Source organism: Maylandia zebra, linkage group LG12 (assembly GCF_041146795.1).
Source record: "Maylandia zebra isolate NMK-2024a linkage group LG12, Mzebra_GT3a, whole genome shotgun sequence".
In the NCBI taxonomy this organism is placed as follows: domain Eukaryota; kingdom Metazoa; phylum Chordata; class Actinopteri; order Cichliformes; family Cichlidae; genus Maylandia; species Maylandia zebra.
The window spans coordinates 10778974-10801251 of record NC_135178.1 but is presented as its reverse complement, the minus strand read 5'-3'; the positions used below and the strand labels follow the sequence as shown (position 1 = coordinate 10801251).

The 22278-nt window shown below is 41.3% G+C and overlaps 2 protein-coding genes across 4 annotated transcripts; both read left to right on the top strand.

Annotated features, from left to right (window-relative positions):
• The first annotated feature begins 27 nt into the window (after positions 1–27).
• gtf2h2 (general transcription factor IIH, polypeptide 2) lies at positions 28–6616 on the top strand. 3 transcript variants are annotated; one of them, XM_076890691.1, is made up of 16 exons: positions 42–116; positions 374–488; positions 770–870; positions 956–1033; positions 1132–1168; positions 1614–1700; positions 1788–1838; positions 2434–2488; positions 2689–2794; positions 2874–2964; positions 3072–3267; positions 4034–4097; positions 4188–4291; positions 4386–4488; positions 4567–4606; positions 6013–6616. In XM_076890691.1, exons 3-16 carry the CDS (start codon positions 815–817, stop codon positions 6121–6123), a joined length of 1179 nt encoding a protein of 392 aa, XP_076746806.1. In that variant the 5' UTR covers positions 42–116; positions 374–488; positions 770–814; the 3' UTR covers positions 6124–6616. The 3 variants fall into 3 exon arrangements, with proteins under 3 accessions (XP_012771146.1, XP_076746806.1, XP_004574247.1); XM_012915692.4 differs by lacking the exon at positions 374–488 and having other exon boundaries at positions 28–116; XM_004574190.3 differs by lacking the exon at positions 374–488 and having other exon boundaries at positions 108–323.
• Positions 6617–8598: 1982 nt separating this feature from the next.
• dhfr (dihydrofolate reductase) lies at positions 8599–21939 on the top strand. Its single transcript, XM_014407695.2, has 6 exons — positions 8599–8731; positions 9206–9255; positions 18494–18599; positions 18798–18921; positions 19165–19280; positions 21506–21939. The coding sequence occupies exons 1-6, from the start codon at positions 8640–8642 to the stop codon at positions 21585–21587; spliced, it is 570 nt and encodes a 189-aa protein (XP_014263181.1). The 5' UTR covers positions 8599–8639; the 3' UTR covers positions 21588–21939.
• Positions 21940–22278: the final 339 nt, after the last annotated feature.

Below are 22278 nucleotides of genomic sequence, written 5' to 3'. Positions count from 1 at the left end.
CATCATGCTACGATAATAATAAATAGTATGTCACCGGATCCTTTCTCTTCTTTGCCCGTTTCCATCCGGAGGAAAAGTCTTGTTGCACAGCTTGCGTTACAGTATAGTCAGAGTTGGTGAGTGTTTATATTTATTGTTTAGTTAGTATAGTAAGTTATAAGGTGTTTAAAATCATAGTCCTGTGTAACTGCATGATGTGAGTCCCGCATCATGCTTGTTGTTTGAACTGCATGAAAATCACTGATTTATCAGGACTTTTAGCTAGCTAGCTAGCAGGCGGAATAGAGTCGACGAGCTGGAGTAATTCGTTGGTGGTGGAAAGTGTAAGTTCATTTCAAAACCCGACTTCATCTGTCGCTTCTCTCACTGTAAGGTCAGCGAACCCAGTGTCAGCCTCACGCTGTCCTGGAAGAACATGGAGGGCTATGAGCTGTGGCTCAGCAGACTGCACTTACAACATCTGTTAGCTTGACTCTACTTACAGGCAGGTCTGTGGCGCTGATAACGACCCGTACGTAAAGGTGCTGTTTGGTCTGATGATGGGGTTTTTATTAACATGTTTTTATTTACCGCCAACTTCCTAGAAGGTAGCTAGTCACCGAGGTAATCTACAGTAATCGATAACTGCCACTGTGCTTCTAAGCAAGGCACATGGGTTAAATGCAGAATGAGCAATAACCGAAATGTGGCCATACGTCCTATCCTTAATGCAGCGTGTCATGAGTTATTGTGAGTCTGTAGTACCGAATGTGTGTACTTGGTTTGGCAGTGATTTGGCTGGGAGCGTCTGTTGAATTTCTGGCCGCCAAACACAATGGATGAAGAACCAGAGAGAGCCAAGCGCTGGGAAGGGGGCTATGAGAGGACATGGTGAGACTGCTCAGCCATGTGCATCTGCAGCTTGAGCTGTGTGTCGTCATTCCCTGGATTATTGTGGAATATGTTTCATCCTCAGGGAGGTGCTGAAGGAGGACGAGTCAGGCTCACTCAAAGCCACAGTGGAAGAGATTCTGTACCAGTCCAAACGGAAAAGGTGTGCGTGTTTGTGTCTGTCTGTCTGTCTATCCATCCCATGATGAAAATGCTTGTGTCTTCTCCTGCTCCTCATCTCATGCTTTCTTTGCTGCACAGGGTGATAGAGAGCCATGGGCAAGTGAGGCTTGGAATGGTGAGTTGTGCAGAGCCTTGTGTTTCCCACATGCGTAACACTTTTTGTGGTTCGTTATTGAAGTGGAGTGCTGTTTCAGCACTCTGAAATAAAGCATAGAAAATTTACACACAGTTAACTAATTATTCTAAATATGTGAGTAGTTGTGTGTATATCTGTATAATATCATGTGTTTGCAGAATGCTGCTGGATCTTTACTTTTCAGTTTAAAACCTTGAAGTGACTGTTTATGTGATTTGGTGCTCTATAAATAAACCTGAAATGAATGAGAAGTTTCCTGTCGTAGCACAAAGCCAAGGCCTCTGAGCTCTCATGTCAATATAGGATCTGCTGCACATTCTATATTTGTAGCCCAACATACATGGTTAATATTGTGCATAACATCTATTTTTTTGAAAAAATTGAAAAAGAAAGTTAAGATGTTAAAGGTTGTTTTGTACTTCAGATGCGTCACGTGTATGTGGTGATTGACTGTTCGCGTAGTATGGAAGACCAGGACTTAAAACCAAACCGCCTCACCTCTACTCTCAAGGTAAAGCAGAGCTGTCTCCCTGGACACCAGCAGCTACAGTGTGATTGTCTGCTAACCATCTCATCTCATCTCTTCTTTCCTCCTCAGCTCATGGAAGTATTTGTTGATGAATATTTTGACCAAAATCCCATCAGCCAGGTATGCCATAAGTCATATTCTGCCCCTTGTCACTGTATACAAACACACACTGGTTTCATACTTTTACTCAGATGCCCAATCCAGTTAGTTTCCTTTTGACTCTTAGCTCCTCCTAAACTACTGAATTCCTCATGCTCCCTCTAAGGCTGGGCTGCTCAGCTTATACGCCTGCTGATTGTGACAGACAAAAAAAAGTTTGATTTGCCAACCTGGAGCACAGACTTCATGCTACCACAAAGCAACACCTGATAATTTTATAAAAATGCACAAAGACAGTTGGGTGTCTTAGATTAGTGAGGGTGACAGACCCTGGTGGAAATGGCCCAACATGCAGTTCTAATGGAGAGACGTCCTGTCCGTGAAGGTTGACCGGGTTGTAAACATGCTTTCTAATCTGTATATGTCAGGTTTAACATATGAGTGTCCTGACATGCTTTCGAAGCCAGTCTTACGGGTCCACTGGAGGTGCCAGAGTTTCAGCATTGGCCCCAGGTTGCTGCTGGGTTACACTCGGCTGTGTGCGGATGTTCAGCAAACTTCCAGAGACTAATGAGTGACTGCTAGTAAGTGAGTTGTGCTGTGTTTTGTTTTGTAGGTTGGTATTATCACCACAAAGAACAAAAGGGCTGAGAAGCTGACTGATCTGGCAGGTATCTGTGATTTGGTCTCTTTGAACCAATGTTTTTTGATTTGCCACTAAACCTTTTTCTTTTTTTCTTTTTTTTAAATTAGCATCAGTGTGCCAGTGCCAGTGTTAGTTTTTTGTTTTTTTTTGTTTTTTTTTAAACCTCACGTCATCTGTTCTGTAATGCAAATGTACTGTGTGTGTGTTGTTTCACGGCATCACCAGGAAATCCAAAGAAGCACATCACTGCTCTGAAAAAAGCTGTGGACACTGTTTGCGTAGGAGAGCCGTCCCTCTACAATTCCCTCAACCTGGCCATACAAACCCTCAAGTAGGTTTAGTAGAGTCATTGTTTTTGATTAGCTTCTGTAGTGAGACGTCATTGAGCTGCTGTCTGCCTCTGTGTGAAGGCACATGCCTGGACACACGAGCCGGGAGATCCTGATCATCCTCAGTAGTCTCACTACATGTGACCCAGCCAACATCTATGAGCTGATCAAGGTGAAGCCACTCTGTTTTTTGTGCTGAGAGTCATCAGTCCATTGATTATCTTATAGACAAGTTAGCTCAGGTCCAGAGACAGCTCTGTGCTCCATCTCCTCCGTCAGACCCTGAAGTCTCTGAAGGTGCGGGTGTCTGTCATCGGTCTGTCAGCAGAGGTCCGGGTATGTACAGTGCTGACGAGAGAGACAGGTGGCTCGTACCACGTGATCCTGGATGAGAGCCACTTCAAAGAGCTGCTGATGCTTCACATCAAACCACCTCCTGCCAGCTCCTCCTCTGAATGCTCTTTAATCCGCATGGGTGAGTATGCTGACGCTGTCTCCATCTCTTGGTATTCAGTCAGCTCCTCTCCCGTCACTTACCTACAGCTGCAGCAAAAGCCTTTGGAATTAGTAGGATTTCCTTGTGGATCAAAGTTATTAATAAAAACAATGGAACTAAACCAGTGACACTGGTGAACCCCAAGTAATCACTGGAAGTGTCACGTTCACCTTCTCATATACTTAAGCTCTTTGTGTACGTTGCGTCCAATATTGAGGCCACCAGTAAAAGTAACGCACTTGTCCAACTGTCCAGGGTACAATGTGGGTACATGCTGTCAGCAGGTCTAAACACAGAAGCTTTGTTCTGTTAAGCTTCAGTGCTTGCTGCTGCTCTGGTGATTCTTAAGTAGTGTTCTGCTTTGTTTTATTCCCTCACTGCATCAGCAAATCTGACTCACTTTCAGCTGCTAGACTTTGGAGATGTTTTCCTTCAAAATAAAGCAGTGGTTATTTCTGTGTCATCTGTAAACTGTTGATCTTATTATGTGCTGATGAACCTTTAGGTCTTTAGAATTGTGTTTGTATGCTTTTGTGGCTTTGTGTGTCTGTATAATGCTTCTTCTAAGCTCTTGTGAAAGTTGCTGTTCATGGTTAGATTAGTGTTGAAATCCTTCAGAGTTTCTGATAGCTATTTCTTGTGGTGACGTTTTGAAATGATTCCTTTGAAACAGAACCAAGATTTGGAGGAAAAAAGTAAGTCATTCTCACTGAATCCACTTGATGTGAACCTTGTGTTTGCTCAGGTTTTCCTCAGCATACCATTGCCTCTGTGACTGACCAGGATGCCAAGCCGTCGTTCAGCATGTCGTGAGTAGAAAGCAGTGCGATTAACCGCATGGCTAAGACTGCAGGTTAAAATGAATATTTGTTTTGACGCTCGTCTTTGTGTTTGTCCAGTCATCTGGACAGCAGCAGTGGTCCAGGTCTGTCTCTGGGAGGATATTTGTGTCCACAGTGCCACGCCACTTACACTGAGCTTCCCGTGGAGTGTAAAGTGTGTGGTATGTACTGTTCAGTTAAAGGATTAGATGGGAAAAAATTTTTTTATTTTTGTTGTTGTGTGTTTACTGGCCTATGTGCTGTTTTATCTCCAAGGTTTGACTCTGGTGTCGGCCCCCCATCTCGCCAGATCCTTTCACCACCTCTTCCCCCTCCAAGCTTTTGTAGAGAGTCCAGTGGAGAACCTCCAAGGAGACAGGTAGCTGTGATCTACTCTCACATTGAGATGCAGATGGTGTTTCACTGCATGTCTTATACTGTTGTGGTTTGGTTTCAGGTTCTGTCAGGCATGTCAAGCAGAGCTGAAGGATAAAAGTGTAAGTGGCTGAATATCTGTGCAGCACAGCACAGTGTTATTCTTGTTGTGAAATGAACTTCCAGTTTTACTCATAAAAGCCAGTTTGCCTGTCACAGTCAACTGCCCTCAGTCTTTGCTGTGTAAATTGAGTCATTTGTCGAGGTTTACAAGTGATTTCTGCTCACGGGTATGCGAATAACAAGACACACTTTAATATTGGCTTTAATTCACAAAATGTTTCAGAAACATAACATCCAGCTTCTGTTTGGCTTGCTCTAAAGATCAGCATCTCTGTCGAAGACTGGGGGAAATGTGGTCTGTGACAAGCCAGTATAGTTACCCGTTCTTTTAAATTTGCCATGAGGTTCACCAGTTTTATATATTAACACACCTACAATCTCATACAGCAGGCATCTGCATATGAATATGCAGAATCTGCAAGATTTTTGCTTTTTCCTTATACAGTGGATAGCCATCATCTCACTCTTGCTGAAATTTGTCTGCATCCCAAACCATGACCACTCTACATGTCCTCCTAAGAACCAGGAGGACATGTAGAGTGTTTTTAGTCTATATCTTTTGACTTATTTGAGCTACCCTACTAAGTCCTGATGTGCTAAATAGAGGATATGCTGGGCTTTCCATAGATATCTCATGTGTTTGGGTGGAATCTTTTCACTCCAAAGAGCAAGGAAATCACACAACAAGTTCAACAGGAAGATTCCTTTTTTCCTCGGTTCTCAGGAGGATATAAGCCCAATTCCACAAAGCTGGGATGCTGTCAGATTTAAAAAAAGAAAAAAAACATTGCAACAATCACAAACACATTTCATTCAGAAAAACACAAGATGTTTAAACAGAGGCAAATTGTTTCACAAAAGGTATTTGCTAATAAGGCGAGAGACAGACTTTCTCAGGAGTGAAGATGGATAGTTTCACCAACCTGCACAAAACTGCATCTTTGAAAATTTGAACAATTTTAATGTACCTCATTGTGAAATTGTCAAAACTGTGACTTGTGCCATCATCTTCAGTTCATAATAATAATTATATAAGTGTCTCCATGCTGCCCCTTTTGTATCAATATTATTGTTGTTATTATATGTATATTATTTAGTTTTTTTTTAAAGATTAAATAATTATTTAAAGTATATGTAAATATAAATTTATACCCATCTGAGAATGAATGCAGATAGGATAAGTCAGCAGACTACTTGATTATTTACAGATTTAAGCAGCACACATTTCCACCCACATGTGCTGGCTGGCAGAGCTTAAGTTTTGGTGAAATCAGGGGCCCGCCTTCAGTTGCTGTGACACTTTGTGCCCTGCTGGATTCATTTAGATTTTTTCTTGTAAAAACTGTATAATGTCTTTATCTGCCTTTTATTTATTTGCTCTGTCTGCATACCTGTGACATTCCAGATGTTCAGCTGTCCATCGTGTCACAGTGTGTTCTGTGTGGAGTGTGATCTCTTCATCCACGAGTCTCTGCACTGCTGTCCCTGCTGTATTTACTGTCAGACTGTTCCTTGAATCTCTACACAAGCTTTATTCACATCTGATAGGATGAAAATGAGGTCACGTGATTTTTTTTTTTTCCAACAAGGATGATTCTTATGGAGCTTCTCACTGAACACTTGAGATCTGATGACTGGGAGTATGAGATGCTTTTAGTCCATAATTTGAGGTGGAGAGACTCCTGTAAATACAGCTGCTGAGCTGCTGCATTGGTTTCTGTCATCAGATTACCACATACATAAAGATTTCTGTCATCAAATATGTCAGATATCTTTGGTAAGCATTGTAAAAATATGTTTTTGTACTCTAGCTCTGGCTGTAGCATGATAGCTGAACACTTGTACTTCAAGCTAAATTTCAGCAGGTTTCGTTGAGTTTGGATTTTGGGGGTTCCACCCACTCGTCAGTTGTAAGCGTTTTACATTTTACCCTCATACTTAGGACTGACTTTGACTTTGATGTACTTTAAGACGGCAGCTTTTTGACTAAATAAAAAAATGCAAATGTTTTCAGCAGAATTGTGTTATTTCACAAAGAAGACAAGCCGTATAGCTCTCCGAAAGAAGAAGCAGTCATCTTTCATCTCTCGTCAGTATCTTTTCATGTTCGGGTGGCTTGGACTTTATTATCCTTTGCAACTAACAGTATTCAGAAAATCCCAATTAAACTCTCAAACCTTCATCAACAGGCTCTTTTGGCATGGTCTTTGATCTATAAACATAACTTTTCTCCACAAAGATATTATATTTGGAACAACTGTAACATTCTATACAAGAATAAGTCACTATTCTTTGAAAACGAGTTTAATAAAGGGATTCTTCTTGTAAGTCAAGTATTCAGTAATGCAGGATTATTATATAATTACTCAAAAACAATACAGAACTCCTTTGGGTATACACCCAAAGGAGTTCTGTATTGTTTTTGATGCCATACCATCTCAGCTATCCATGTTGTTTAGAAATACCACTGTCTCCCCACATCTGTTCATGTCTTACCCTGTTCTGAAAGAGTCTCCTTTAGGTCAGATTTGATTCTCCTCTTGTAAAGGTGTGAATGCCAAGATTGGGTCTCTTTTTCAAGAGTCACTTATCTCTGTTCCTCCATCCATTTAATTCTGGACTCATTTTGTCAGGACACTGACTGGAAAAAGGTTTGGTCTTTGTAACAAAAAATCCTCCTTACTAACAAAATGAGATTTAATTTAAGCTAATTCATTGATTTTACCCTGTTAAAAGCTTCCTTTAAAAATATAAGTGACATAGACACATTTTGCGCCTTTTGTAAGATTGTCCCAGAGACCTGCTCGCATTTACTTTTGGCTGTGTACCTTTACTCAGATTTTATGGAGAGATATCACTAGTTGCATCTCTTACAGCATCTTATCAAAATTTGTACCATGTTTTTATTGTAATCAAAACACGTTTTTATTTGGTTATACTGACTCTAGTGAGCTTTTTACCTCATGAATCTGATTTTACTCCTCGCCAAATACCGCATCCATAAATTCAATTCAATTTCAATTCAGTCTTTATTGACAGACTTTATTTCCATAGTTAAAAGGATGGCTCACTGTCGGATCTGTGTGTGCTAAAATTATACTGTTTCTAGAGCCGTCCAGTCGTTCTCTAAAAGTGAACTTTAAATTCCGTAAAAGTCCAAATACCCACAGCTACAAACATCTGACTGGCACTAGACCCTCTAGGTATCCTAAGAAGGATTCTCCTTGCATCATTATATGCAACATGCAGCTTCTGCATGCTACATTGTTTGTAAGATGACCACAAGCGGGCAGTATATGGCGGTGCGCTTTAAACCCACTTTAACTGGAAGTGAAGAAAAGCTGAATTTGCGTACAATAGTATTTTCCTGCACAGAGTTTACACCGTTGTCGCTATATATCATCATCATCATCACTTATTTGATCAGTAAGGGGGTAAAGGGGGTAGGAACCGTAGAAGTGTAAACTACTCCTTTTCGAGCACACACATTCTATAGACATAAATATATACATGAAAATTTGATGATTTTTAAGTTTTGTTTTGTTTTTCTTTTTTCTCTTGTTATTTCAGTTATATTTGCATGTTCGAAATAAAATTCTATTCTATTCTAATAATAAAGTGAAAGATGTATTTCACCATTAAATGTAAGTTCTCAAACAAGAAACCGTACTTCTCCCCTTTCAGGAAAGAATTAGATCTCTGACTACAATTTGTTCCTCTCACAACAAGAAAGCTTTAAAAACCAAAAATATTTGTAATATTTTTAATCTCTTTAATTATTCGGCGTCAAAGCATCTCTCGCTTTTGTCCCCCTTTTAACCTGTATTTCTATCCTATTTGTTTAATTATACATACTGTTCCACTGTATTATAATTTTGCACTACAATAATACATTGTGTTCTCCATGTATTATGCTTGCTGTTGTTAAAAAAGGTTTCTGTTGAAATAAAGTTGGAGAAAAAAAAGAGAAGCAATCGTCGTCATTTCCGGCGTTTCTGTGGCGGGAGTGTACAGTGTCAGTCCACGGTAACGATGGCCCGCGTTTTGAACGCCATTGTGGCCGTGTGCCCTGACCGGGGAATCGGCAACAAGGGAAACCTGCCATGGCACCCCATTAGGCTCAGGTCAGTCCCGCCGGCCGATGTTTCTGTATCTCTTATGTCGAGTATCTGTGTTTATATTGATTAATCGACAGGATTTCTGAAATGAACCGTTTTGTATGGCACTGTACATCGGCTGTGCTACATTTTTAATCACTGTACATATCTTCAGACAATCAATATGCTTTGGCTAGATCTCTGGTGAAGAAAACATTTTTAATATCTTATCTGGGTAATGGACGTGTACAAGTGACTTTGGCAAAACCTGACAGCAGCTTCTACACTGTGACAGAAATGTTGTTTCTGGCTCAAAGTGACTTAATATCATTCATGAGAAATAAGTCTGAGATGTGTTTGGCGGATTATAGGCCAACAATTCATTCACAACAGTTTAAATATGGGACATTTGTTGGTACAAGCTAAGTCTAACCTAAGGTCAAGCGAGCTGATGTAGCGACGTTAAAATGTACATCTGTAAACATACATGTTCTTTTACAGTAAGGAATTCGCACATTTCCGAAAGATGACAGCAACTCCGTCAGTGAAAGGTAACTCATCTCCACCTTGTCTTTGCTTAGTCACAGGTCAAAGTTCTCTGAGTGACCTAACTTAAACATGAACATAAAGCAACAAGTGTGCTGCTTGTATCGAAGGGCCAGGGTTGAATAGAATAGAATAATTCTTTAATTGTCCCACAAGGGGAAATTTGGGCTACGTCCACACGTACCCGGGTATTTTTGAAAACGGAAAATCTCCGTTTTCAAAAATACCCGGGTACGTGTGGACGTAACCTTGGTTGTAACAGCAGCAAGAAAAACACATATACAAACAATGCTGCTTGGCTACAAACTTTCCTGATACCAACTTACAGTGTCCTATCTCTTTAAGACTGCACCTTACTCCACCCTTACCCTGTCCCTCCCTCTTCTTGAGGTAGGCCTACATGTCTACCACAGCTATTTCAATCTTCTTCTTTTTTCTTTGCAAAATTCACCAAGATTCGTCCTTCTGGATTTCTCTGCTTAACATCAAATCAAATCACTTTTATTGTCACATCACATGTGCAGGTACATTGGTACAGCACATGTGAGTGAAATTCTTGTGTGCGAGCTTCACAAGCAACAGAGTTGTGCAAAATACAATAATGTAAACAAGCAAAATACAAGAATGGCTACATCTGAAACTAATAAATATATGTACAATATATAATAGTATATGCATTTCTGGATGTGTATACTAAATATTTTTCTATGTGTGTGTGTGTGTGTGTGTGTGTGTGTGTACACATATTTTACAAATTAAATAGAGTAAACAATGAATAGAATATATAAAATAAATAAAATAAAATATACAGAGTGAGACATGTGCAAAACAGTGGCATTACTGTACAGTATGGAGTGCATAATGTTAAAGTTCCAGTAGTGAAGCTGAGGTGTCTATGAAGTGTTCAGCAGTCTGATGGCCTGATGGAAAAAGCTGTCTCTCAGTCTGCTGGTACGGGACCGGATGCTGCAGAACCTCCTTCCTGATGGAAGTAGTCTGAACAGTTTATGGCTGGGGTGACTGGAGTCCTTGATGATCCTCCCCGCTTTCCTCAGGCAGCGCTTCCTGTAGATGTCTTGGAGGGAGGGAAGCTCACCTCCAATTATCCGTTCAGAGCACCGCACTACTCGCTGGAGAGCTTTGCAGTTGTAGGCGGTGCTGTTGCCATACCAGGTGGTGATGCATCCAGTGAGGATGCTCTCAATGGCACAGTGATAGAAGGTCCTGAGGATGCGGGGGCTCATGCCGAATCTTTTCAGTCTCCTGAGAAAGAAGAGGCGCTGCTGCGCCTTCTTCACTGTTTTGTTTGTGTGTACTGACCACGTAAGATCCTCAGCCAGGTGTACGCCAAGGAACCGGAAGCTGCTCACTCTCTCCACAGCAGCGCCGTTGATGGTGATGGGGGTGTGTACTTCTCTGCACCTCCGGAAGTCCACTATCAACTCCTTTGTCTTTGCGACGTTGAGGGTGAGATGGTTGTCTTGACACCAGTGGGTCAGGGCGCTGACCTCCTCCCTGTAAGCTGTCTCATCACTGTTGGTGATAAGACCCACCACTGTAGTGTCGTCCGCAAACTTCACAATGATGTTGGAGTTGTTAGTGGCTGTGCAGTCGTAGGTGTAGAGTGAGTACAGGAGAGGGCTCAGTACACACCCCTGTGGAGCACCAGTGTTCAGTGTGATGGGGGATGAGGTGATGCTGCCCAGTCTGACCACTTGGCGTCTGTCAGACAGGAAGCTAAGGATCCAGCTGCAGAGGGAGCTGCTCAGTCCTAGATCCTGCAGTTTCCTGTCCAGCTTCGAGGGAACGATGGTGTTGAATGCTGAGCTGTAATCTACAAACAGCATTCTCACATACGTGTCTCTCTTCTCCAGGTGTGACAGGGCAGTGTGTAGTGTCAGGGCTATGGCATCATCAGTGGACCTGTTGTGGCGGTATGCGAACTGTAGAGGGTCCAGTGAGTCGGGTAGTGCAGAGCAGATGAAGTCCCTGACCAGCTTCTCGAAGCATTTGCTTACGATGGGGGTCAGGGCTACAGGTCGCCAGTCGTTCAATGAGGAGATGGTGGAGGATTTGGGTACAGGGACGATGGTGGCCATTTTGAAGCAGGCTGGGACTACAGACAGAGAGAGGGAAAGGTTGAAGATGTGCGTGAACACTCCAGCCAGCTGAGCCGCGCATGACTTGAGGACGCGGCCGGGAATCCCGTCCGGACCAGTAGCTTTGCGTGCGTTCACCTTCCTGAAGCACCTCCGCACATCCTCCTCAGACACAGTGTGTGCACTGACGTCATCCGCGGTGCGCACACTGTCCGGTCTCATGGTGTTTTCGCTGTGTCGAATCTAGCATAGAATACGTTTAGATCCTCACACAGAGAGGCCGTGGTCTGCGGTGTGCTGGTTTTCCCTCTAAAGTCTGTGATCGTGTTTAGTCCCTGCCACATACTCCGAGGGTTGTCAAACTGTTGCTCCACCCTGTCCCTGTACTCACGTTTGGCTGCTTTGATCGTCTTCCGGAGTTGGTAATGTGCGTGTTTGTAGTCCGATGTGTTCGCGGAGGCAAAGGCGGTGCTCCGTGCCGCGCGAACATCTCCGTTAATCCAGGGTTTTTGATTTGGGAAGGATTTAACTGTTCTGGATGGGACGACATCTTCCACGCATTTCCTGATAAATCCGCAGACTGAGTCTGTGTATTCATCAATGTCCCTAGCAGCCACGTGAAACATTTCCCAGTCCGCGTGATCAAAACAGTCCCGCAGCGCAGACTCCGATCATACTAATCCAACACCTACTAGTTACCTGTTATTTTACCTACATGTTGGTGAAAGAACACGACTTGGTGTTGGTGCTGTCTATGGTAGAGTATCACTCCCTGCTCCTGTTACTATGAATGATGGTGTTTTTGTATAACTTATCTGTTACAATGGCCTATAATTTTAATAAAAAGCTCACACACGCCAAAGCACATAATTCGATTCACCCACTAATTATATTCGCAGTATTCATTCAGTGTGTCTTTCTGGATTTGCTAGCTTAGTTTAGCTCGTAGCCAGATCTCTAGCAACATGGCCTCTCCACCCGTCCCTCCTGCACTTTCCTGCTCAGTGTGTCAGAAGTTTAGTTACTCCTCTGCCTCCTTTAGTAATAATGATACTTGTACCTGTAGTCAGTGCGACCGAAGCCACCCTCATGTGTTGAGGAGCAAACTCTGGTTGTTGGCAATACTGTTTTGAAACGTAAAAATAATAAACGTGATAACCTCAAATTACAGAAAAAAACCCATCTAGATAGTGACTATAAAAACGATTGACCAAGTTACAGATATTGCAGCTCATTTATTTAACTTTTTCTTTGGTGTGTGGGGAGACATACATGGTGTGCCCATCAAAAGTCCCACGGCTGTCTGCATGAATTATGAGCAGGGCTGAGATTTCGGCTCCCACATACCGATGGACAATTAATAACTGACTTATGAAATTAATCGTGGGACAGATATAATTGTGTCAAACAAAAATGGGCCAGATGTGACCCGCGAGCCATACATTTGACACTCCTGTTCTGGATCTTGTATCTGGCACATATGGCATAGAAACTGAACACTTAAGAGTATTTCCTGACTGTTTTCCTACTTTTGTCTAATCCTTTCCTAATAACATTTAAATTAATGGATTACACAGCACATCAGAGTAAAATAATCTATGGGATAATCGATAATTACTTGATTACTAAAATAGCTGATAGCTGCAGCCCTACAGCTACCTGAATGCTACTCTGTTTTTGTTGTCAAAAATTTTTATTGAGAATTCCTTAATCATGAATATGCATATTGTCATGACCATTGATCAAAAACTGATCAATGACCTTGAGTACCATTCACAGAGAGTTGGGGAATGGGTGCAATCATAGCATTGTAAGATGTTGAAAGTAAGATTTACCATCTTACTTTCAACATCTTACAATGCTTTGATTGCACCTCATGGTTTATTTCACTCACTGCTCAATGACGAAGTTTACGTCACTGGGATCCAAGCAGATTTGTGGAAAGTGTGACATTCCTTTTTTTTTTTTTTTTTTTGCAACATCCACATAAACTAAACAACATGGTAAATAATGTAATGTGTTTTACACTATCATTGTGAAACTACATATTTTGGAGAGTAGTATATATCGAAAAGTAATTCACTGTGTATCATAACACACTCCAATTCAACAGATGTAGCTCAGGATTTTAGCACAGATTTACCTCTGTCCAGACCCATCATAATTATGTCATTATGTCAAACCCATACTTTGGGTTTTGTGAAAAAACAGAAGCTTGTCAGAAGTTGGTTGTTATTATTATTAATTATTAATGGCCCGCTTGTATGTGGGAGCTGAATCTTCAGCCCTGCTGAGAATCTATGCAGGTAGGGGTGGGACTTTATTTTGATGAGGCACACTATGTGGCCAGTCACATGAAAAGACAGACTGGGACCATACCATCATACCAATTCTTGATTTAACAGGGAGCATATGAAGGGAAGCCAATATAGGAGAAATATGTTCTCTCTTTTTTAGTCCCTGTCAATAAAGTGCTTTGAGTGCTCAGAAGAGTAGAAAAGTGCTATATATGAACCAGTCCATTTACCATTTACTCTTGCTGTAGCATTTTGGATTAACTGAAGACTTCTCCAGGAGTTTTTAAGACATCCTGATAATAATAAAATACAGTAGTCCAGCCTAGAAGTAATAAATGCATGAACTAGTTTTTCAGCATCACTCCGAGACAGGATATTTCTAATTTTAGGGATTTTGTGCAAATGGAAAAAAGCAGTCGTATATATGTTTAGTATGTGTGTTTGAAGGACATATACTGGTCAAAAAAATGGTTCCTCACAGTGTTACTGGATGCTGAGATAATGACATCCAGAGTAAGAATCTGGTGAGATACCATATTTTGAAGATTTTCAGGGCCGAGTACAATGACCTCAGTTATATCTGAATTTAGAAGTAGAAAATTAGAAAGCATCCAGGTCTTTGTCTTTAAGACATTCCTGTAGTTTAACTAATTGGTGTTGCTTCATGGATAGATAAAGTTGGGTGTCATCTGCATAGCAGTGAAAATGTATCCAATCCCTTCTGAAGATACTGCCAAAGAGAAGCATGTATAATGTAAATAGAATTGGTCCTAGCACGGAACCCTATGGAACTCCATAGTTAACCTGTGTGTGAAGAGGACTCTCCATTTACATGAACAAATTGAACTCTTTTAGATAGATATGATACAAACCACTGTTGGACAGTACCTGTAATACGTGTACTGCATGCTTTAATAGGATATTATGGTCAGGGTTTTGGGTGGATAATGGGAGGAGAGAAGCTGCAGAGAGGCATGTAAGACATCTCTGCTTCCTCCTCCCAACTCCGGATAATCACATTTTGGGGTGGTTTAATAAATTTGGCCAGATTTCTAGAAATGAGAGCTGCTCCATCCAAAGTGGGATGGATGCCATCTCTCTTAACAAGTCCAGGTTGGCTCCAGAAAGTTTCCCAATTATCTATAAAGTAGGGGTGCAACAATACACAAAATTCACGGTTCGGTTCGGTTCGATACTTTGGTGTCACGGTTCAATATTTTTTCGATACAAAAAAAATGTTCATGCCTTTTTAATTTGTCATTTATTAAACTTATAAATATATATTTTAACTCAAAAGTACAGTTTTTAAATTTAATGTTGCTGAAACAAAAGTAATTAAAAAAATAAATATATCTCAGGGCTCTCAAAATTTCAAAATCTCTGGTAGCCCTTCGGGCATTTTTTAGTAGCCCAAAATAAATGTAAGTAGCCCGAATAAAAAGAGAGAGCAATTTTGTGATTGATGTTTTGTTTCCTTTACAATATTATACATTAAAGTATAATATTGTAAAGGAAACAAAACATCAGTCAAAAAATTGTTGAAAAACAAATTACAACATTGTATAAAAATTACAATCATCAACTCAAATACTTGGTTCTAATTGAACAGAAATTTCTATGAACTTGTAAGAACTGTGTAGGACATGGAATCAGTCTGTGTCAGATCCTGAATTTGAAATTTCCACTGAAGTCACGGGTAAGAGGCAAGTGGAACCAAGATCTAGGCCATTTGCTTTTTGAAGTTTGCAAAGACTGCTAAATTTTGCCAGTGGTAGTTCACTCTTTGCAACATAGTACGCTGTTCTAAACAGATTTTTCAGGTTTATTTTTAGTATGTTATTTGCAATTGGTGTTTGTTCTGGGAAAGATATTGCAGACTGAGCAATAATGCATTTCTTGCATTTCTCATGGGTTCTAATGGGGGGGCCTTTCTTAAAATGACTGGTCCCAGTAACAAAGGCGCTTGTCGACTCAGGAATCGAGAGAAAACCAACAACACACTCGGCAGAACATTATGTTATTTACACGGGTGCACATAAGTGGTCCGCATGTGCGCATTCGCTGTCAAAATAAAAGACGCGCACCAGATAAGAAGTTGCAACGCGCGTTTGTGTCCATATAAAAGGCACTGTTTTTGTCCGCTAGAGTGGGATTTTCACGGCACATTCTGCACCACATCTCTGTGCGTTCATCATTTGTTTGAAGCCAGCTCACCTCCTGCAACCACTTTTCCGAGAATACGTGCTGTTTTTATGGTTCGGACTCCTTCTGACATTTTGGAGGTGGAGGAACACCAAAGTAATTGCTTAAAGGATTTTGTTTCTTCGACATCTTTAAGAGTTCTAAACAAATGTCTGTCCTCCTCCAGAAAATCTTATGTATGCAAACATGCGTTTTTTTTTTTGTTTTTTTTTTTTTTTTTGGACAGCGAATGCGCACCTGCGGACCACTTATGTGCAGCCCCGGTTATTTAGCTTGTCGTATTGCAGCCACAGAAATTCTTTTGTCCATGAAACCATAAAACTGCACTTTCTTTTTGCCTTATAGTCTGATTTGTCATAACTTTTCCGTTTTGTGGTAAGCTTTTCTTTGGCTGTCACTTCTTTACCCTGACCTGTCTTATTTGGCTCAGCAGAACTAAAATATATATCCTGCTGCTTTTACACACGCACTCACATAACGCTCAGCGATTCTCTGCGCGATCAACCTCTCACATGTTTAAGCTGCGGGAGATTTCACTTGTCATGTTTGCATAGTAAGCGAACGATTGATAAGACGATGTCAGAGGAATTGGTGCGCAAATTATCATCACTCACCAATCAGTACTGTCGCTCTCTATACACAGTTTGCGCGATTGCAAAGTGAAAGCAAAAAACAAGCGCAAATTCAAACGCGATTTCAATATAATAATAATAATAATAATGGATACTTTATTGATCCCCATGGGGAAATTACTTGTTTTTCTCTGCATTTGACCCATTCACTCAGTGAAGCAGTGGGCAGCCCACTAAGCAGGCGCCCGGGGAGCAGTGTGTAGGGACGGTACCTTGCTCAGGGGTACCTCAGGGTAGCCGTTAAGTGGATTCGAACCGCCGACCTTCCGATCATGGGGCGACCACTTTACCTACTGAGCTATCCCTGCCCCCCAATATGTCACATATTGACAGTGGCTCACCGATGCCAATGACATAATTACCCAGCTACATTTCCGAAAGAATGCAAAAGCATTGACATATATTTTTCCTTCAATAGCCCGACGGGCAGGGCAGAGATAGATTTTGGTAGCCCGACTGGAAAAATCGCTAGCCCCAGGACGTCGGGCTAGCGATTTTGCAAGCCCTGTATCTGATTGAGGAATCACTCATCTTTGGAAAAGAGTTTATTACAGAGAAATGGCTCTTTCCAAAATAAAAGCAATACTATCCGCTTCTTCTGGGCTATATTCTCAGCAGCATATTGTAGCGGGTCAGGGCTGTTCGGGGTTCTGTTTGTACAGTTATGTTTTGTTTATGTTGCCATAGTGACGGGTGACGCCCTCTCGCTGCAACGGTGTGTCCTTCCGGGGTCAGAGGGTGCCCTGTGTGTTGTTGTTGTTGCTGTGCGGTTGCCGCGCTGAGCAGTTAGCTAGCGGCAGTGTTCTTCTGCAGATGTCAATAAATGGCTGTGCTCCCTGGCTAGCTCACGGGAAGCAAGACCAAACGACACCTCCGTCTCCTCCTTGTCTGAGCTCGCCACAATATTAAACATATCAGGTCCCCATAAGGAGAATCATGTGCTAACGGCTGTCTAAATGACTCTGGTAAAGTTTGTAGCATGCATGCTTGCTTGTTTTTTTTCTGCTTCCACTTGATTTTGCACTAGGATGATGTCGGCGTAAATGTGCAGTCATATTCGTTGTGTTCCCACTAGTGCTGTCAGCGTTAATCTCGTTGAAATGACGTTAACGCCACAACACGGCAAATCTCCGTTAATGAGCTACCGCGGATCGCCCCGTGCGTGGGGCTAGACGGCCAACATGTTAACGAGCTAACTGCGCTAACACACTAGTTCCCACCCATGTAATTGAGCATTGCCTGGCACATCCAACATACTGTTTTACTTTTGTCCATGACGCGCTTACCTTCAGGGTCATACGTCACATGAAAACCAAAATAATTCCAAACGCCAGATCTGAATGAGGGTGGGGGAGGTTCAATTTGCCATGTTGCAAGGAGCGCTTAACTTCTGTCTCGCTAGCTTGCCCTGCGCTCTTCCTTCTGACAATGCTGTCTGTGTTGAACGCTCAGTGGATCTGCGCTCGACAGTGCAGCCTAGGCGGAGTAGTCGAACGCAGATTCACTGAGCGCTCAAAATAAATTACAAATTTTGTATTGTTCGATACATATGCGTACCGAACCGAAACACTGTATCGAACGGTTCAATATCGATACGAGTATCATTGCACCCCTACTATAAAGCCCACATCATTTTTTTGGACACCACTCAGACAGCCAGCAATTTAAGGAGAACATGCAGCTAAACATGTCACTCCTGATTGAGGAGAGGACCGGAGAAAAAAGACAAAACAAAAGACTGGGTGGTCAGCTACCAGGACTTTTTCTGTAATTTTACACATTTATTTCTTACAATTTAAGTCTGAAGAGTTCTGACAAATTTCAGTTACATATTTAACTTAATTACACAGACACAAAGTGGAGTTTCACTTGTTCGTCCCACTTAAGATCAAAATGGGCGGTATGTGGCCTGTGACATAAAAGGAGTTTGACACTCCATGCACTGGAGATTGCACGCTAAAACATGTGATAATAATAATTGATTAAATGAATTCAAAACCTGTCTTTGTGCAGGCAAGCAGAATGTGGTGATCATGGGCAAGAAGACGTGGTACTCCATCCCAGAGAAGAACAGACCTCTGAGCAACAGAGTCAACATTGTCCTCAGCAGGAAGTGCAAGTATTTGTCACACACAGTGCCATTTCACAGTGTCACGTTTTATCATAATGCCCAGTGTGCAGTGCATTGACTTCCTGCGTGTCTGTGTGAGTGTGTGTGTGTGTGGGGGGGGATATTTTATTACTCAGTGCAGAGTTTTGCTACACAAAGTATTGCCCTGTTCTAACTGACATGCTGTAACTGGTCATTCTGGTCCAGAGTGCCCCCTGCAGGAGCACACTACTTGGCGTCAGACTTCAGCTCAGCCCTCAGGCTAATCGAAACAGAACTGGCTGATCAGGCCGATCAGGTCTGGGTTATAGGGGGCAGTTCTCTCTACAAGGTATGTTTGTATTCACTTCCACTTTTTTTTAGAGTCAGAAATTGGTCATTTTGAATTAACCAAAAAAGAGTAGGCCAGGCTAACTGATTACATATTAATAGTCAGCTGGACTCTAAATAGTTACTCCAAAGTGGTTTTTACTGTCACACTGGTGACTGCTACTATTGATGGTTATATAGTGAAGCACTTCAAGAGAAGCTGCAACTACACACCTTTCTCTTTAATTATGTTTTGATCATCCAGGAGATGATGGGGAGCACGGGAATGAGAAGACTGTTTGTCACTCAAATTCTGAAGCAGTTTCAGTGCGACACATTCTTACCTGAGATCAGTCTGGACAAATATCGTCTGCTGCCAGAGTAAGACCATCACACATGCTTGGCACTAGTTTATGCATATTTGTCACACATTTCAAATCATTAAACAGAACTAAAATACCCCTGAGTCACACTAATTGTCGGGAATCCTCGAAGAACAGGCCGAGGAGTTTCCCTGATGCTTAGCTTTGTCCACCCTAGCTGGAAAATCCAGAAAACTGTTTTATTTCTTATTTATCGTCCACCAGGCCCTTACTCGAAGAAGTCGTACCATTAATTAATGCTTCAATTAATATTAATATGATCAACTTATCTCTATTAATTGGCTACGTACCACAGGCTGTCGAGCTGGCAGTAGCAATCACCTGACCCATCTGTCAGCTAATTATAGGCCATTTTCCAACCTTTGTTTTTTCTCAAAGGTTCTTGAAAGAGTAGTTGTCAAACAGTCAGTCAGGTTTCAGAGCTCATCACAGCACAGAAACAGCTTTAGTGAAGGGAAAATGATCTTCTTATGGCCTCTGTCAGTTTACTTGTCTCTGTGCTTATCCTTATATTTTATTACAGTGGTTAGAGCAGGGGTGGGCAATTCAAGGCCTCGAGGGCCGGTGTCCTGCAGGTTTTAAATCTCACCTTGGGTCAACACACCTGAATCAACCGATTCGTTCGTTACCAGCCCTCTGGAGAACTTCAGGACATGTTGAGGAGCTAATGTAGCCATTTAAATCAGCTGTGTTGGCTCAAGGACACATCTAAAACCTGCAGGGACACTGGCCCTCGAGGCCTGGAGTTGCCCACCCCTGGGTTAGAGCATGCTGATAGGTAAGGTGATGCACTGCAGTTGTTTGAAACATATCTATCTAACAGTCTCCAGTTTGTTTGTTTGTATTGAGAGTCCTCTTCACACACTTAATTACTTGTGTGTAAAGAGGACAATTTTGGGAGTTCTACTGGATTCTGTGCTAGGACCAATTCTGTTTACACTATGCTTATGCACTATCATTAAAAGGCATAGCAAACGTTTTCACTTCTATGCAGATGATATCCAACTTTTTCAATCCATAAAGCCAGATAACACACACCAATTAATTAAACTTCAGTGATGTCTTAAAGAAATAAAGACATGGATGATCTCTAATTTACTCCTTCTAAAATCAGATAAAACTAAGGTTATTGAACTCGGCCCTGAAAATCTTTGAAATATAGTACTGAATGGGAAGTAGAGACTTCAGCTTCCAGGCCCCTCTTCTGTGGAACCAGGTCTCATTTTGAATATTTTTGCATATAGATTGGATCAGGTGACCCTGAATCCTCCTTTAGTTACGCTGCAATAGGTCGAGGCTGCTGGGGGATTCCCATGATGGACAGAGTGTTTCCCTTTCACTCACTATGTGTTTATACACCACTCTGCATTTAATGATTAGTTATTATTAATCTCTGGCTCTCTTCCACAGTGTGTCGTTGTCCTGTCTTCCTCCCCTCACCCCCAACAGGTCGCAACAGATGGCTGCCCCTCCCTGAGCCTGGTTCTGCCAGAGGTTTCTTCCTGTTAAAAAGGAGTTTTTCCTTCCCACTCTTGCTAAAGTGTTTGCTCAAATGGGGTCATCTGATTGTTTTCTCTATTTTCTTTGTATTATTGTAGGGTCTTTACCTTATAATATAAAGCTTGAGGTAACTGTTGCTTGGAGTTGGCACTACCATGAGCCACTGATATTTGGAAGTTTTACTGTATTCCACCAGAATCCCATTTGTCCCATTGTGGGCCAGTGCATGAAATTCTTGTATCTTTGCAAGTTCTATAATGGAGCCGTGTGACTATTTTTGTCCATGCAAGTGTCGAGAGGGAGTATCTGACACTACACAAAAAATAATAATGCAGTGCAGTGCATCATCGCAGTACAATTTTTTTTATATGGAAAATAATTTGTTTGATCCTCTACACCGGGCATTTTGTATAGGGTCACATCAGCCGTGGCAGTTCATCATGGAAAAACAACTAATCAACACATTTCAACTTTATAGTCAAAATACTATTTCAAGAATTATCTCAAAATTTGTACCTCCTTCTCAAAATGATCAATAGCTCTAATACTCCTTGGTACACACATAACAAAGTAAGGAAAATGTTGAAGGTTGATTATATAATAAAGTGTTATGTGAATGATGTTGAAATTGGGTATTTGAATGTGAAATAATGCACTTGCCTCTAAACTTTATTTGTAGATGAATCAAGATGCATTAAAGGTTAAAGATCATTTCTCCTACAGGTTTCCAGATGTACCACATGAGCTGCAGGAGGAGAATGGGATTCAGTACCGATTTGAAGTCTATGAGAGCATCCAGGAATGATGAGGCAACGCAGAAATCAAAAAAGTTGATGTGATTTGTAAATGATCACCATTATGTAAATGCTGGACTTATTGTTTGGAACAGACGGCGGAAAACAAAAACAAACCTGTGTTAAGTAGTACTGGAATTGACCCACCACACTTCACAGGTGTGATGGAAGTGATGCTGGGACTAGATCTAGTTTGATTTGAGTTTGTTCAGTTTTGTTTTCTTCAAGTAATGAATGATCTTAGAAAAGGAAGAGGTATGTAAAGGTGTAGTCTCTGATCTCTTTTCTCATATAAATGTGTCACAGCAAAGTAAACAAAATAAAGTGCAACTGTGGCTTCTGGAAAGTCACTTGTTTAATTTATTTATTATTTTGTCCTCTTTCCTTTTGCAATCAGAATTTTGATCTGAATGCACAGTGGTGACGAACACATTTTGCTTTTGCAAGAACAATTGTCAATTTTAAACAACACCTTATACATTTTTGATTACCATTTGGGGGATACAGAGATTTTGTTACCCAAGTAGCTTTTTATAGATTGTGTTGACTGGGATTAAATTTTTCCTGTACAATGGATTTCAGTTGCTGATATTCAAGGAATTTACTGTTGCTAATTCTATAGTTATTCAAATGAAATACATTTGAAATCTTGTATAAGATGTTCTAGATTTTTTTTTTTTTATCCCTTTCACCAAGCTGAAT

Excerpts from the sequence above, each read along its gene's own strand:
- dhfr (XM_014407695.2), top strand. The coding sequence starts at position 8,640 with ATGGCCCGCGTTTTGAACGCCATTGTGGCCGTGTGCCCTGACCGGGGA. Across the intron at positions 8,732-9,205 it reads TGGCACCCCATTAGGCTCAG|TAAGGAATTCGCACATTTCC; the intron begins GTCAGTCCCGCC and ends GTTCTTTTACAG. Across the intron at positions 18,600-18,797 it reads GTCCTCAGCAGGAAGTGCAA|AGTGCCCCCTGCAGGAGCAC; the intron begins GTATTTGTCACA and ends ATTCTGGTCCAG.
- gtf2h2 (XM_012915692.4), top strand. The coding sequence starts at position 815 with ATGGATGAAGAACCAGAGAGAGCCAAGCGCTGGGAAGGGGGCTATGAG. Across the intron at positions 2,489-2,688 it reads GAAGCTGACTGATCTGGCAG|GAAATCCAAAGAAGCACATC; the intron begins GTATCTGTGATT and ends CGGCATCACCAG. Across the intron at positions 4,098-4,187 it reads AAGCCGTCGTTCAGCATGTC|TCATCTGGACAGCAGCAGTG; the intron begins GTGAGTAGAAAG and ends GTGTTTGTCCAG.